The 17669-nt window shown below is 42.8% G+C and overlaps 1 protein-coding gene across 5 annotated transcripts in view; it reads left to right on the top strand.

Annotated features, from left to right (window-relative positions):
* LOC147021390 (PC4 and SFRS1-interacting protein-like) overlaps window positions 1–17669 on the top strand; it is a 63644-nt gene that overhangs the window by 28918 nt on the left and 17057 nt on the right. For 3 of the 5 annotated variants that reach the window (XM_085891294.1, XM_085891297.1, XM_085891296.1), the window contains exons 9-13: window positions 5551–5669; window positions 6405–6469; window positions 6612–6682; window positions 16541–16645; window positions 16790–16964. In XM_085891294.1, the coding sequence (XP_085747420.1) occupies window positions 5551–5669; window positions 6405–6469; window positions 6612–6682; window positions 16541–16645; window positions 16790–16964 (535 nt within the window). The remainder of the gene's footprint in view (window positions 1–5550; window positions 5670–6404; window positions 6470–6611; window positions 6683–16540; window positions 16646–16789; window positions 16965–17669) is intronic. The other 2 variants (XM_085891295.1, XM_085891298.1) reach the window with 1 other exon arrangement.

The raw sequence follows: 17669 nt of genomic DNA on the forward strand, positions 1-17669 counted from the left end.
TAAGTTATTTTACTTCAACATTTCCACAATAACAATTACAAGGGCACTCGGTAGAGCGCATACCTCCGTCCAGTAATGCCTGATCCAATATAACATATTGGGCTCAATACATTTTTGAAATATGCTATATATCGTTTTTGGTCCCATCTCTCAATGGTGAAAAATCACTAACATTTAAATAAAAACAATGTCACCTGCAGGGTGACCCGTATCTTGCCAAAAGGTGACCACGTGTGACTTCTTTAAGGTCACACTGAGGTGAACAGAGCTACTATCCACCAGGAGCGACTCCTTGAGGAATATCTGCCTACGAGAGATTCCGATGGGAATCGTTCTACAGAGTAACCATGAAAAATATGCGTTTGCCTCATAACGTCACCAAATGACGTCATAATGCCTCAAGCTTGACATATCTAGAAAGCACTCATCGAGGTGTTCAATTTGAGGTACTACACGATATGGTTCCTAAAACTTGAAAATTTGACCTTGGGGTCAAATATGTTTGACCTCAGGTGCTAACCATGAAGGTCAAGGTCAATCGCCACCAAAAATTAATCAGCTGAGCGCCAGACCATGAACTATATTCCCATGAAGTTTGAAGACGATCCGATCAAAATTACTCAAAAAATAAGGGTTTCGTCGACTCCCCTGATTTGCGACAGTGACCTTGACCTTGACCTTCAAAATGTTGTGCACTGAAAGGGACCTCTATAGGCCTCTGATATGCGAAGTTACAAAAATTTCCAATGATAACTGTGCTCTGCAGAATTTTTTTATACGTGATTACAGACAAACAAACAAACAAACAACAAAAAAAACATACAAGCTGACTGACATATCTTGCAAAAACTTCGTTTTGGCAAGATAATAATTCTTGTATCCAGATTTGGATTTGCATCTTCACCAAAATCGAATCGATTCGTTCTTGTTACACACCCAACCTGTCCACCAAGTTTCGTACGAATCCGTCCAGAACTTTTAAAGATATCCTGCACACAGACAAATAAAGACAGAGAGGTGAAGACAACCGCCTTCACCTTCGGTGGTGGAGGTAAATATACAGTAAACTAAGTATAACAAGCAAATTGTCGTAGGTTTTAATATTGCTCCCTACTACATACCATATTTACCTCCACCACCGAAGGTGATGGAGGTTATGTTTTTACTCCTCTCTCTTTGTCTTTGTTTGTCGTCGTTCCTTGCAAAATCTAAGATTTTTCAAGTATATTGGTCAGTCGATTTTGTTATTCCGTTTTTCTGTTTGTCTGTCACCTATAGGTCGCAATTTTAAACCTATCTTCACGAAACTTCACCACATAGTCGAGTTTGTCATAAGGAAGAAGCCTCTTGCTTTTGAGGTCAAAAGGTCAACATCTTCGGTAATATTTCTAAAATCCTCAATTTTCATCTGATTTGAAGAGTATTTATATTTCATCTCAATTAATTCAACCACCAATTATTTTTGAGGTCAACATAGGCCAAAGGTCAACAACTAAGGTTGTATTTCTAAAATTCTCAGTTTTCAACCCATTGACTTGAATTTTGAGGAGGATTGCATACAGGTCAATGAATTCAACCACATATTATTTTTGAGGTCAACTTAGGCCCAAGGTCAACAACTAAGGTGAGATTTCTAAAATCCTCAATTTTCTTCTGATTGACTTGAAACTTGAAGAGGATTTATATTTCTTGTCAATTAATTCAAGCAGCCAATTATTTTTGAGGTCAACATGGACCAAAAGGTTAACATAGGCCAAAGGTCAACAACTTCGGTGAGATTTCTAAATTCAATTTTCATCCATTTGACTTGAAATTTGAAGAGGATTTATATTTCAGGTCAGTGAATTGAACGAGCCAATTATTTTGGAGGTAAACATCAGCCAAAAGGTCAACATAGGCCAAATTTCTAAAATTGTCAATTTTCATCCGATTTACTTGAAATGTGAAGAGGAGTTGCATATTTAGTCATTGAATTCAACCACCAATTATTTTTGAGGTCAAATTTGTTTTATGGATTTTGCAAGTATCGTGCTCTGCACGACGTCTTCTTCTTGTTTGTCTGTCTGTCTGTGTGCAGGATATCTCATAAAGTTGTGGACGGATCTGGATTAAATTTTGTGGACAGGTTTGGTGTGTGACAAGGCCGAACTGATTAGATTTTGGTGAAGATCCGGATCTGACTACTAGAATTTTTAAAGTGATTCTTCACCATTGAGGTGTGCACACCTCCTCTTCTTGTTTGTCTATTTGTGTGCAGGATATCTCAAAAAGTTGTGGACTGATTCGGTGAAACTTGATGGACAGGTCGTGTGACCATACGAGATGATTCGATTTTGGTGTCGATCCGAATCCAGATCTGGATACGAGAATTATTTAATTTTTAAAGTGACTTCACCATTGAGAGATGCGGCCAAAAATAATACATGGGATAATATTTCAAAAATGTAATGGGCCCGATATGTTTTCATGGATCAGGTATTACGTGGCGGAGGCATGTGCTCTTTCAAGTGCCCTTGTAGTTTCCAGTGTATTAACTGCACTTTTTTATCGGCGGGAAAATGTTAAAAATCGGGGGTGCGGTTAATACACAGGTATAGAAAATAATCCGTTTTTAAAATGATCAATTTCTCAATGCTGAATTTCAATTACAGTAGAATCTGGATAATAAGTGTATATACCTATTTTTAGATTTGGCGGAATACACATATGCACTTATTTTTCACATGCGTTTGTATTAAAAAGCCAGACACATGCGCTTATTTTCCATATGCACTTGTGCTTATTCAAAAAGCCATGACCTGCGCTTCTAATGGTAAATGTTCTTCAGAATGGCTGCATCGATGTTGGTTTTTACACCATTACAATTTTAATTGTCCGTATCTGGGAAACAAATACTTAATGCACTTTCAGTCCTCGAGCACGTATCTGTTTAAACTTTGCAATAAGTTAGTTTTCTTTGTCCATGTCCAGGTAAAAGGCCCATCTTCCGCTCCCTATCTTCTTTGAACCTTTCTCACTGAACAATTATTTCCTCATTCTTCACCATTCACATCAAAGTCCTCGTGTTAAGTCCGAATTTCTTACACATCTGATACTGATTCTTACAAGAGTTGTAAAACACGATAATCTCGATTTTTCTTTAACGGATCAACGCTTCACAAGCTTGTCCATTTTGATCGTGATGAAAGACGTTTTACGACCTTTTATCATAAAGGGTCGTAAAACACCCTTTTACGACCCTTGATGAACAACATTATTTTGAACGTACAACTCGTGTAAGTACCAGTGCAGGGCCTGTTCAAAGCAACAGCAAATCCACCGATCTTCAAGTATCATCCGTTCTCCCTATCAAGATGTCAAGGCCTTCATTCACCGCAGCCTTCAAACTCTCCATCTGCCGATCTGCAGAAGAGTTTGGGAATCGGGAAGCTGGGAGGCGATTCGGCGTGGCCGATTTCTGTCATCCGGCGCTGGAGAACAAGCAAGGCAACGATAGAGAAGATGTCCAGGAAGAAGAAGGTGCTGACGGGAAAGTCGGGGAAGTGGCCTCAGCTGGAGGAGCGTCTCATTGCTTGGGTCTGGGAGAAGAGAGCAGAGGGTCATGCCATCTCAACACTTGCTCTCAGGCTGAAGGCGAGGAGATTCGCCAAGGAGGATGACACAGATTATATACATGATGTACAAATGTATTTAGATCTAGATTAGAAAATAAAATGATCTATTATTATTATTATTATTATTATTATTAGTATTTATTTTTGAGTGTGAAAAACATGGGTGTGGTTAATAGAATAGAAAATACAGTTGTAAAAGCAATGGGTCTCATATAAAGAAAGAAAACCAAAACAGACATATTTGGATTTGCCAGGGTGGTTGAAGTCGACCCTTATTTGACTTGACGAGTGACTCGTAAAATTGACTGGTATTTTGGATTGCCGATTGTTGACTATCCTGGAAAATAGCAACTATATTGATTAGAGAAGTGGCAAGATCCCATCAATGACTGGTAGTACATGCATTTCTCTAGCTGGTAACACTTATTGTCATTGGCAGGGATCAATATAGCTTTAGCATCAGCTGGATGGATGAACGAAGTAAACAAAAGATCTTGGGCTGAGGTGTTGCTGAAGCTGACCACGTGATAGCTTGGGTGGTCAGCATGTTAACACAAAACGTAAATTGGATGTTATGCAAGCCTGGCTTGACAAGTAATTATCCCTGCGTTTTTTTGAAAAAAAAACAGATATTGTAATCTCCTTTGGCTGTCTGGGCATCGTCATGCTATCTCTTAAATGGTTGGGCAGAAATTCACCAAACCTGGTAGTTATGACGAACACATAGCACAAAGGTGCAATAGCAGTGTAATTTTGGCCCCGATCCCTGGGTTGGGGTCAAAAGATCAAAGACCAAAAAATGTAATTACTGGCACATTTTAAAACATTTTTCAATTAAACTTTGGATATGTGATCAATATTGGAAGACGCATGAAATATGTAATGTTCTTTTTTTTGATTTGACCCCCGGTCCATGCCCCAAGGGGAAGGGGAGACTCGAGGTCACATGGGTGAAAATGGGGGGGGGGGGTGGGATTGAACTCAAAATTTGATATTGGATCATTTGAAAGTTTTTGCCATTTTTCAACTTTGCTTTTGGTGTGAAGCGTGAGGATTTGCAATGGAACGCCATCGACCTCGCTCGAGTTGTTTTTTTTGTTTGTTTTGTTTTTTTATCAGTTTAAAGCATAGAGAAAATATCGTCAACCAAAACTGGTTTAAAAATATAAATTGGGAGTGAAGTGATCAGGCGATTGTAAAGAAGTCGGGCAAAGTCATCTTTTACTGCAGTGATCTACAACTCATGAAGGAGCTTGTGTATGTACGACATGTAGGATAAAAGAATACAGGAGTTTTACCCTTTTATATGAATTGCAATCAAGCATCACTGGACAACTTACTGAACATGGTACATGATGACATGAGATTGGAAACTGAGAGCACAGCATCACGAGATTTGTGTTGAGAGGCTCCGAAACATACTGCCTGTTTTGTTTGATTATCATGGATTCGTGCTACTTGTTTTGTTTGATTATCATGGATTTGCACCACTTGTTTACTTTGATTATCATGGATTCGTACTACTTGTTTACTTTGATTATCATGGATTCGTACTACTTGTTTACTTTGATTATCATGGATTCGTACTACTTGTTTACTTTGATTATCATGGATTCGTACTACTTGTTTACTTTGATTATCATGGATTCGTACTACTTGTTTAGTTTGATTATCATGGATTCGTACTACTTGTTTTGTTTCATGATGATGGATTCTAACTTTCTTTCTTTTTATCATGATAGATTCACAAGCACTACATTATTATCATTTGTTCAATTTGAACATGTCATATAGCATTCATTTCAAGGTTCCCATATATTCCTTTCCCCTCATCAATAATTATTTTTCAAACTTCATTGCGATACTTTGATCATACACTATATAGTGGAGGAGTTTTTATATGGCATGGCAACTTTAAGCATTTTGCGGGCTGCAGCCTGAGAGGACGAGCCGAGGTAGTGATCGGAGTAAACGATCCAGCAGTGGAGCCGCAGCACGTACTAGTGATCCCCAGGAAGTGAAACCGCGACATTCGGAGGAACCTTCAACAGAGAGGTATTGACATGCTTTGATTAATTTGCCTGATTTCTACATTGATGATTGCTCGACAGCATTAGCACACTTTGAAGTGTTTAATGATGTAGCTTGGACAGCAAGAGTGCAATTTGTTTCTTTGTTTAAATGGTCTGGCATTCTACTGTAGGACATGACATCATGTATGGTTGCTTGCACATTTATTAGTGACTGCATGTGTCTTTTACATTTAACAGCAGGTTTTAACTTTTGTCATCGAATATTAGCAATTATGTACGTATGTAGGTTTACCATCATTATCGTATTCGAAAAGGTCTAGATTGATGGAGAATTATCCCAGAAGATGCTTGATAGTCCGTGCAATGGGCAATCCTTGAAGGTGGAAGATGCAGGATGTAAAAGTGTTTATCACATTTTAATAAATTAAAGGTCTGTTTGTTGTATCTATCTCAGGTTTTACCCTTTGGTCTGAACCATGAACTTTCCGCTAGGTTTGAACCCCATATTAGCATTCTGTATTCGTATTCCAATGTCTCTAAGTTTTCTTGTGTACAATGATATGTGTACATGCTTCACCATGCCTTGGATAATGATTAATTTACAAGCAAAGATCAACGAAAAGGTGGCACTGTACCTTAAAAAAAAAAATTTAATTTGAAGTTTGGATGTACCTCTACACTACACATGTTGCATCGTACTATGGGACTTGTGTATTCCAGGTTGTGGTACTTGTGTAATGCTAACCTTTTATTCCAGGTTGCAGAGTTCTGAGGCTCGAAGCAAGATTGCAAAGCCGATTCATAAAGCAGAGAAAGCATCCGGTGAGTATTGATCTTTGGCTAAGAGTGTGTGTGTGTGTGTGTGTGTGTGTGTGTGTGTGTGTGTGTGTGTGTGTGTGTGTGTGTGTGTGTGTGTGTGTGTGTGTGTGACAGTTGATCATTAATATGATCTCATTTTCCTTAGATGTGTTGCCTGATCACCGAGTGTGCGAGATCGTTTCCGATATTAAATTGGCTTTGCAACTTGACAGCCCGGTAAGTATTTCTTGTTGTTGCTGTTTCTTTTGTTTGCTTATTTATAACCCTGACATTGTCCAATGTAACGTGCATGTGCGGCTTTAAATATTTTGACCTCAAGAAATCAGATGTGCCACGTCCCATCTCTTCTATCTGTCTTCCTCACATTCGTATTATATTGTTATGGTTGTGGGGGTAGATGGAAGAATTTGATAGGGAATATTGCATTGTGTAGAGTTGCTTGGTCCGTGGATGTGTAGGAGGCATCTCAATGTAACTAAGTAGGGAACCTGTGAGCTTAAATGTTGCGTGTCACCACACGAGGGGGCGGTGTCGTGTTAATTAGGTCGGGTTTAAGAATATGCTTCCCTAGTATGTCATCACCCCACTGTGACTTTTCCCTTTGTCTTTATAACCAAAACCATGTGGAGGAACAAGCAGGCCTGCCGAGCAGGCAGAAGCCCCGCCTTCCCGGGTTTCTTGTGAGCAGGCCACACCCTGGAGGGGGAGGATATAGGCGTGATTGAGAGGAAGGTTGGTTGCGCATTGCAGGAGGCTTCCTACTGTATAGGACGAGAGATCGGCAGAACGCACGCACGAGGTCAGTGTGGGAAACGCACGAGGCAGAGTTGATTCGGAAGAGAATCGAGGGCGGGAGTTCACGGCTCTCCAGCAATGTGCAAGCCCTGATCAGAGCAGAGGCATGAGGCGCATTGATTTTGAGAGGCGAGAGGGAGAGTGTGCACATGAGAGGAGGTGGGAGTTCATGGTGGGTGCATGCATAAAGCAAGACAGCCTTGGGTTATGACCAAAAAGACCAAAAAATTGGGTTATGGAATTGGTTTATGTCTGTCTTATCATTTTATGATCGAGGAACAACTTATTTAAATTGAATGTTATATTTTGAACATGAATTGAAAGACAAGTTTATCATTTTTCCCTACTTTGTGTCTGAATTCATTCTGATTGCACATATGCAGAGAGAAGTGAGACAATAATATTACTCTATCTGCCTGTCTGGCAATCAAACAAAATTGAAAATCATTCCAAACAGGAAACGTCCTGTTTGTAAGGATGTTGTAAAGAAAACACAGTCATGAAGAAGTAATGCAATCTGTTATCAGGTGGTGCACTGGGAAAAAGCAATAAAACCTGGAATAAATTTATTTATATGCCTTTAAACCTTTATTTAAAGGTCCACAGAATCAGAAATATATATATATATATATATATATATATATATATATATATATATATATATATATTTAATGTGATTGTATTGATTTTAAGTAATAAACAAATAACTGAATGTGGTTTATAATTCCAATAATTTTTTGAGGTGTTAGTTAAAAAAGCAAACCCCTCGGGTACCACACCTAAAAATCCCAGATAAACTGCCATGACGTAATCTTGGGAAAGATTGCCAGCATACGATAGATAATGGCTGCACAACTCGCTTCAGACTAATCAAAAAGTGAATTTGACGAATAACTTTCTGATTAAGAATCTCCAGATTATGATGATAATCAAAATCATTATGTCGAAGGTGCTGTCACACCGTACAGTGGCCTGAAAAAGTATTCATCCCCTCCTAAGTTTTCACATTTTGATGCCACCTGAGCTTATTTAATGATGCTTTCAAATCAATGTATAGCATCTTCACAAACTACTCCAAAGTGATAAAGCCATCAAAAAAAAGCAGATAAAATGTGAATAAGTTCAGATTAACAGAGAAAATCAGAAGATTCTCAGTTGCATCACTTGAGTGAACTCCAAATCACTACAGGAGTAAATTATTTGTTTGAAAGGTTACAAAATAAGTGTAATAGGTTTCACCTGAATATAATCAGTGGTTTAACATAAAAATTAATCTCCCCCAATTATGTAAGGAGTTTTAAGGTGCAAGTCAAACATGAAGACCAAGGAGCTTTCCAAAGAAGTCAGACATAAATTGGTGGAGACGCACCGTTCAGGAGAGGGTTATAAGAAGATTTCCATCACTCGTTATCCCTTTTGAGTACGGGGAAATCAATCATTAAGAAGTGGAAGATGCACCATACCACGCAGACTCCACCCAAATCAGGTCGCCCATCCAAACGCAGCAGCCGGGCAAGCAGGAAACTGGTTCAGGATGTCATTGTAAATCCAACAATGACTTTGAAATATCTGCAAGGCTCAATGTCTGAGATGGGGGTCAGTGTTCATCTATCAACAATATCCCGCTCCCGTTGCAAAGCTGACCTCTGAACAGGTGGCAAGAATGAAGCCATTGTTGAAAAAGACACATCTAAAGGCTCATATAGAGTTTGTGAAAAAGCATCTTAATGATATTGTTGTGGAAATGGCCTTTAGTGTGTTATTAAATATACGATTAGCCCAGATCCCCCATTAAATGCATGTTTAGCCAGGTTGTTCGGTAATTGGACGTTACATTGTGTCGGGAGGTGTAGGAGGCCGTTCATTTGTTCGTGCAGTGGTGGTGTACCGAGAGGTTCTTCTTCGTTCCCCTCTCCGGATAATAGGCCCCACCCAGCGCTCTGAGAGGGAGTGGCCTAGAGAAGCGAGTGCCGGAAGGGTGGATCTGCGACGAGCGCAGAGGTGGCACCGATTGGCTGTACAAGGGACGGCTGTGTCTGTTTTGCGATCGGCTTTCGTGAGGAGCGAGCCGAAAGAAAGGCAAGGAAGGGACTGAAAGAGGTCTGTCTGCCATCGGTTGTGGGAGTAACTTGTGGTGCGTGTGGTCGGCGATCTGTAAGAGAGGAACGGCCTGAACCTGAGGGTCGAGTCGACGATCTGCCGAGGGAGTAACTGAGCCTGATTGTCGAGTGAGGATTCTGCTGTATATAAACGACTAGTGGGAGGCTGCAATCTGCTTCAAGAGGAACTGGCTGCTGTGTGAGTCGGCGATGGACTTAATGAGGAGGTCATCGACAGGTTCAACCTGCGTCTAACCACCGAGCCTCTGTCCTTACTCACCTCAAGGCTCGACGACGTCTTGTAATCCTGTCGATCCGCCTGCGGAGCCCAACACCCCGATTTTGCCTGATCTGGTGAACAGGCCAGGCCCAGACTTGTATGCTGGACCTTGTGAGGGACCAGCTGGAGCATACCATAGATCTTTTGTCTTGTGCCGTCGACCTCACGGGGGCTGAACGCGCTGAGGCTGCGTGTGTGGGCGATGCGACAGAAGGAGGACGCCGCCGCCATTTTGCCACGCTGCATGCTCGAGCTGGATGCTCGAATCCGTTGACATCGGCTTGTCACGAGCCGCATTCGTGCCCTTCGACACTTTCCTCTCATCCATGAAGCATCACCTAGTACTCTGTGTCTTGTCTGCATGTTGTCCAAGGTTTATCTCGCTAGGGTTCCCTTCGAAACCCGTAATCCGTAGCTCCCTAGTTAAGAACGGGTTATAGATTAATTATAACATTGTCATGAATGCTTTGCTTGTGTTGTGTTCCCTGATGTGTCCCCAATAAATCTGGCTGAGTTGTACGAGATTTGCCACCTTGAATTTATTCGTGCCGCGCCGAGGAACGATCCGCTCAATTTGGATATAAAACCAAAATGGTTACAGACTGGTAGACTCTGCTTGGTCTCTGACAAAACCAGTCTGTAACCGGGGTCTATTCCCCCAGCTGGCAAGGCACAGGTGTATTTTGGTTTCGTGATCTGAGGCACGTAACCCGAGAATTGTGCCGAACCAGCCGGCGTTATAACCCCAGAGACTGCGGTGCTGTTAAGTGATGCCAAATCTTCAACATTTGGCTGTCAAGAGTAGGGTGTAATTGACATCACTCGTCCGAATCCTTACACTGGGGTCAAGAGTAGGGTGCAAATCCCACCACCGCTGAATCTATAACAATATTATAGGCTTGTGGAGAAAAGTTTTGTTGTCAGACAAGACAAAAATGAACGTTTTGGTCTAAATTCAAAGCGTTATGTCTCGCTCAAGCCTAATATTGTACATCACAAAGACAACACCATCACTACTGTTAAGCTTACTGGTGGCAGCTTCATGTTATGGGGCTGATTTTCATCAGGAGGGACCGGCGAGTTTGTCAGGATAGAAGGGACAATGGATGGTGCAAAGTAAAGGAGAATCCTCAACGAAACCCTGCTGGAGTCAGCCATGAATCTGAAACTGGATAGGAGATTCACATTTCAGAAAAATGATCCGAAGCACAAAGCTAAAGCCACACTGGAGTGGCTGAATAAGAAGAAAATAAATGTTCTTGAGGCCTATATCACATTCGCTCTACGGCGAGGATACGGCGGCCGTACGCTCTCTGAATTGACAAACGTGCGGCGGCCGCAGAGAAACTGAGGTGGCCTCAGGGAGGCCCTACGCCGTTTGGCTATATTTTACAGGCCGTAGGGTCGCTGTGGAATTATAGCGCGGAGTTATAACTTTTTTTTCATTTCTACGTTCGCCGTAGCAATTCGACAAGCCAAGCTATGACGCAGATGTGTTCCACGTCGACCATATGTAGGCCGTACGGTGGGCTTGCGTTATTCGTGCGGCTGCCGTAAGCTCTTCTCAATGAAAAATGAATTTTCCCAATCCCCAAAAAATTACAGCGGCCGCACTATTTCCACGGTGGCCTTGCGGTCTGTGTGACTACCTGCAGGCAACGCAGGCTCGATGCACGGTTCCCCTACGCCCGCCGTGCACCTACGTACGGCCTCCGTGGCAGTCTGCGTCGACCGTGCGTCCACCGTGCGCTACCGCTAGAGATCGGAGTATAGGTGTTAGCCTATACCGTGGTGCCCCCAGGATCCCAATTTAATTCGTTCCAGGAGGCTGTTCGGATTGCAAAAAGTTCCGATTGCAAAAATATTTTCCCAATAAGAAATAATGGAGTGAATTGATCCGTTTGTGGACCCAAAGAAAACCCACTTTTAAGACACTTTAAACTGAAATTACCCATGTTTAAGGTAAAATAAGATGAGTAAATGACCTTCGGTGTCGGTGTATTGTATGTAAACTGGTACAATCACCACATCCAAAGGTCCACACAGGCTCGTGCTCCGGCCTGGGTTCCAATAGCTCACATACTCTGCGAGAGCGCTACCCCCAGGGCAGCTCATCAAACATGATGCCTGCAGAACCACAATCACTTTCATCAAACGCATCGGGCTGACATCATGGATATTCCAAATTACAACTGGTTTTGCTGTGAAATTCAATCCTTGCCTGACAGTCCATCAAACCACGTGATTGGATTGCTTTTATTGTTCTTAATTAAAACACAAGATGATAAAAAAACAAACATCACAAATGAAGGTGAAAACACGAGGTAAGGCCTGTCGCATTTGGCTCGGCGGCCGGAGGGTCTACAAAATGTACGGCCACTAGCAATTATAAAGCAGCCGCAGTATTTCCACGGTCACACAATGTAGCAGTCACATATGTTTTTAGCAGCGTTTCGCGTAGCGAACGCTGCTCATAGAGAGCTCGGCGTTGTTCTTCTTCTGCTTGTTCTTCTTCTTGTGAAGACAAAACCTTAATCTCTCGGACTCTGCTCTTGTATATACAATATCCGGATCGCCTTAAATACTGAGCACATGTACACATCCTCACATAGACGGTGCCTTTTGAGAGCGTCTATCATGAACTTTTAAATATATTCGGACATTTGCTTTAAAGTTTCGAAAAGTTGACGTTACTATTCAAAGATTATTCCATTTATCGTATTATAATTTCCTAAATAGATTATATATTTCGTAAATTCACAATATATCGTAAATATGTAAATACATTATGACGGGTTTCGCTATTGGCTTAATGAAGACACGTGACGAAATATCGGAAGTTGTTTAAAAAAAAAAAAAATTTTTTTTTTTTTTTTTTTAGGTTTTGGACGCTGCTCTTGGACACATTTGTCCTTGTTATTTTTCGGGTAACAGCACGGTGTATTTATAAATTGTGGAGACCGAAAACATGGGTGTGCAGTACGGTGTTTGATTTGATGTCGCACGGTGACCTTAGGGCGTTCCTGCGGCGGCCATAGAATTTTCAAGGCAGACGCAAGGTGCCCACAAGGCGACCGCAGGGGACCGTAAGCCGAACGTGTGGCCAGACGGACGGTAACGAATGGGTTAATTTTTTTTTTTTTTTTTTTTTTTTTTTTTACCAGTTCTTTTGTTTCGGCTTGTTGAATTTCTACGGCGAACGTAGAAATGAAAATAGTTATAACTCCGCGTTATAATTCCACGGCGACCTTACGGCCTGTAAAATATAGCCATACAGCGTAGGGCCACCTTGAGACCACCTCAGTTTCTCTGCGGCCGCCGCACGTTTCTGTCAATTCAGAGGGCGTACGGCCGCCGTATCCTCGCCGCAGAGCAAATGTGACTGAGGCCTAAAGTATCGATCGACACACAAGAGATGCTTCCACCGACGAACTGAATGAACAAAGCGCGAAGATGCGGGTCGAATAGGTGGGGGAGACACGTGAACAAACATGAACGCTACGTTGTGTTCGGTTTTTTTTTTAATGTATTAGGTTTTTAGGGCAAAACTTTCTCAAACATTGTTCGGATTCCAATTTGTTCAAACAATGGGGCGTTCGGATTCTGGGGGCACTACGGTATATTATAGTTATAGTATATTCAGTTATATATATATATACACTGGTATATTTTTATTTCAGTAAAAAAAAGAACTGGTATATATATTGTTGCGGATTCGCGCCCGCCGGCGTGCGAACGGCCACATAACTCGAATCGCGGCACGTCGCCCACCGGACGGACAATCCCATCGTGACCCTCTCGGACTAACGCCGGGAACTAGTCACGGGTGGGCCTTTCGGCCTCACCACGATCGTGCCAATCGGCCCCCCGCGTGGGATAGGGTTGCTCGCCAAATTCGACCTACCTAAGTACCCACACGGAGGGTAGACCGGGCGATCGCACCTCGCCGCAGGTCGACTTCGGACACGGGCCACTTTAAGCGACCCGTTCCGTACTATCGGGATAACCGAGCGGTGTTATCGTCAACCTGGACGGTTCGATTAATTATCGGGCGTTTTAGCCCACGACCAACCCTTTACGTGAAGTAAGATGGAGATTCAATTAAAGAAAAGACGAAGCAAAACGGGAAAAACAGTTCAACATAAAGCACATTTATTCCGCGGCGAACGGAAAGCACACATATACAATTACACCAAAAGCAAATGTAAAAGAAGAAGAAACGCACAATAATACACAAAAAGCAAATGTAAAAGCAAAACACAATGCAGATATACCACCAACTACCGAGCACACGGCAACACTTATACAGTTTTACTTCACAGACGGCGCCGACAACACATATACTCAAAGCAAAAGAAAAGGACCACCCTCAAGGATGATGGGGGCAGACGGGCCTGGGGCCGAGACCGCGTCGGGCCTACCCGTCTGATGAGCCGTAAAATGGCGGTGGCGCCCCGACTCCGCGGGCCTCGCGGACAGTGTCTGGAATGGGGTGGGAACGGGCCCCCTTCTCGCACTATCTCAGCGCGGGGGGAAACAGGAGGGGGTTGTTGATGCTCGGGGGAAGGAGGATATCTCCCTGGCTCGGGTCCCGCGACGAGCGTCTCCACCACGACCTCGGTTGCGTTGCCGGCCTCTCCTCTCCGCAGCTCCCCGACTCTGACACGAGCACCCCCTCGACTGCCTTCGCCGCCGCCACCTCTCCAACTCTCCACAGCTCCGTCCAACTGCCTTCTCCGACTCCTCTCTTGACTGGCTCTTCCCAACTCAACTCCGAACTGAACTTGACTGACTCAACTACGAGCGAACGCGGCCCTTTATAGCCCCCGTGGCCTCGCTCCTTCACCTTCGACTCATTACCTCTGGCTGGCTCCCCATTGGACAGAAGAAAAGTGGGCGTGAATGCTTTTTGATCCGCGAATCTGCATATAGCGACCACACTCCGACGCACCTGGAGGCGGGGCCAAATCGCCCCACGCTCGCCGATAGGACGGAACAGAAGTGGGCGTGAGTCGTTTTTGATCCGATTGCTTCGGAAAGGCTGGTGCCTCTGCACCCGCTGCTCGGTGCGCGCCCTGCACGAGTCCAGTATCGGTGCCCACAAGCGGCGCGGGAATGGTGGTGATGCGATGGTTGCGAGGGCGAGTTGTGACGGTAAAGGTCGTGGCTGTTGTTGTGAAGCGGCGTTGCGGTTGGTGGTTGTTGTGTGATGGCTGTTGAGACATGGTTGGTGGTGGTAGTAATGGTTGTAATGGCGGCTGGTCCAAAATAAAGATAGTAAAAGAAAAACGGCTATCTAGAGGGGTCGCAGCCCGAATGAATGACATTTATTCTCTCTAAACAACGGGTTTGGGCCTAACTACACATATACTTAGAGATATCTCACCTAAGGGACCTGAATGGTGGTTTGCGAATTTCGTCAACCACAACAATATATATACCCATTCGTTACCATCCGTCTGGCCGCACGTTCACCTTAGGGACCCCTTTGGTCGCCTTGCGTCTGCCTTGAAAATTCTATGGCCACCGCAGCGACGCCCTAAGGTCACCGTGCGACATCAAATCAAAGACTGTACGGCACCCCCACGTTTTCGGTCTCCACAATTTATAAATACGCCGTGCGGCTACCCGAAAAAAAAAAAAAAAACAAAAAAAAAAAAACATGTGACTGCTACATTGTGTAACCGTGGAAATACTGCGGCCACCGTATAATTGCTAGTGGCCGCAGATTTTGGAGACCCCACGGCCGCCGTGGCAAATGTGACCTCGGCATGAGTAACCCAGTCAAAGTCCTGACTTGAACCCAATTGAACATTTATGGTGAGACTTGAAGATTGCAGTTCATCGACGATCCCCATCAAACTTGGCAGAACTATAGCAATTTTCACATGAAGAATGGACAAAGATTTCACCATCTCACTGTGCAAAACTGTTGGAGATCTACCCAAAAAGACTCGTAGCAGTCATTGTTGTAAAAGATGCTTCTACCAAGTACTGACCTCAGGGGTTGAATACTTTTACAACCAGTGAATTTTGATTTGAACACGTTTTTTAAAGGTATTCCTGACATGTAACCTCCTTCAACGATAACAATGTTTTCGTTTGATCTCTCCAGTTATGAATAAAAAAGTTCATTTGAAATTTTTTTCTACATCATATGTAATTCATCTAAATGTGGCATTATTGGGAGGGGGTGAATACTTTTGCAGGCCACTGTACATGTATGAACCCGAGGTCAAGATGATGTCATGGGAGGAGTGGGGCCAATCAAGGTTTTTTTTTTTGTTGTTTGTTTTTTCTGCGTGGGGGGAGGGGGGGAGTAGGTGTGCCCAATTGAGTGTAAAATGACACCAAATAACATCAAAATCTTCCTTTGAAGATATTTATTTAAAAAAACAATGGTTGAGAGAAGCCATATCTATTCATTAAACCAAACATGATTTTTCTGATTCTCTGCACCTTTAAATTGAATTGTATACTTGGAACACGAGAACACAAATCACCTTCATAATACTTCCAAAAACCTCCAGTATTTCAGTACTTCGACATGTCATATCGGGTGGTGTATTTAATAGGAACTGTCAAGCGCAGCCCCTGGGAAGTGGGCACAGCATGCGAGAGGGTGCATTATCGGGGTAAAGAACATGCTGCTAATTATGGTTATGTGGGATGTTGATTGACACTGCGTTCTATAGTGATCAATAAAGCCGCCATCTCCGAAACTGACTCAACATCATCTTATTACAGTACAGTATATAAGGGTGATGTATGAGACTGCTTTAGTTGCACTACACTTCCAGATTTTTTTTTTATTGAAGTACAATACTCTGCATGGGGTAACGTATTCTCTGAACTCTCAAGTTTTGTATGAGCTTAACCACACTACCTACGTCTGACTAGCAGGACATTCAGCGATGCCTGGCACTGTTGGAGGAGCTGAATAGCCTCCAGCTGGACCTTCAGCACCTGCAGCGCCATGCAGAGCTTGTTGCAGTTCTGCGCAAGGTGTGTCTAAAACACTCGTTGAGTACATTTCTGCAATAGAGGTGGTGTCACTTGGTCGAGGTGAGTAAAATGATGAGATATCATGAGATGCTTCATACTGAATGGTAACGACCATTTTTTGTGATGTCATTGCCTGTGTTCCAGGTTAGAAACTATCAAGGAAGTACAGAAGTGATGCTCAAAGCGTCCATGATATATCACAAGTACAAGGCCATGTTTCTTGCTGGCGAGGGCGATTCTGATGATGGAAGCACTGCTCACTCTACGGTAGATGGGGGGTCGAAGAAAAAGGGAATTTCGTCCCAGAATGAAAGACGAGGTGAGCCTGGATTGTAGATAAGATCTTTATGACAAATTGTAAAAATAAATATAACATGCATTCAATCAATTATGATTGGGGCTGGCAGGATGGCCTTCGAGACACGAGAGGTATGCATTCGTGTCTCGAAGCACTCGAGCCTGGGTTTGAATCCCCAGCTGGAAACTTTTTTTGTTTGTGTTTTTTTCTTCTATGGAAATCGCCCCATACAAGTCATGGAGCCACTCCAGGTAAGGGGCTAAGGGAAGGTTAGATAAAGATATGAATAAAGCAAAACAAAATAAAAGAAAGGGAAAAAAATAACAAACATCCAAGACACAGAAAGTCGCAGAAGTCATGTGAAATGCAATGTAACCTCAAAGATGCAAGAAGTCGGAATTGATGTTTCACTTGCAGGGTGTTCATCAATGTGTGTGCCATCTCTTGAATGGACGATAAATGGGCGTCCCGTCTGCCGGCATTAATCGGTGGATGTTAAAGGGGAACCCAAACGCAATTATTATTATTATTTTTTTTAAAATGAAAACTGTTGAAAATCATTAATCGCATTCCAATTTGAAGGGAAAAAAATTAAAAAGTGCCAAAAAAAAAACCTTATTGTGTTGAATTTTCAATTTCCTCAGTGACGTCACACTATGAGCCCACTTTTATCCAAATGGCGGATTACCGATAGAAACTAATCAACAGTCTTTGTCGAGCTTGGAT

This window comes from Eptatretus burgeri, chromosome 8, assembly GCF_056783735.1.
Source record: "Eptatretus burgeri isolate ZD-2024b chromosome 8, Ebu_testis_v1, whole genome shotgun sequence".
Taxonomy (NCBI): domain Eukaryota; kingdom Metazoa; phylum Chordata; class Myxini; order Myxiniformes; family Myxinidae; genus Eptatretus; species Eptatretus burgeri.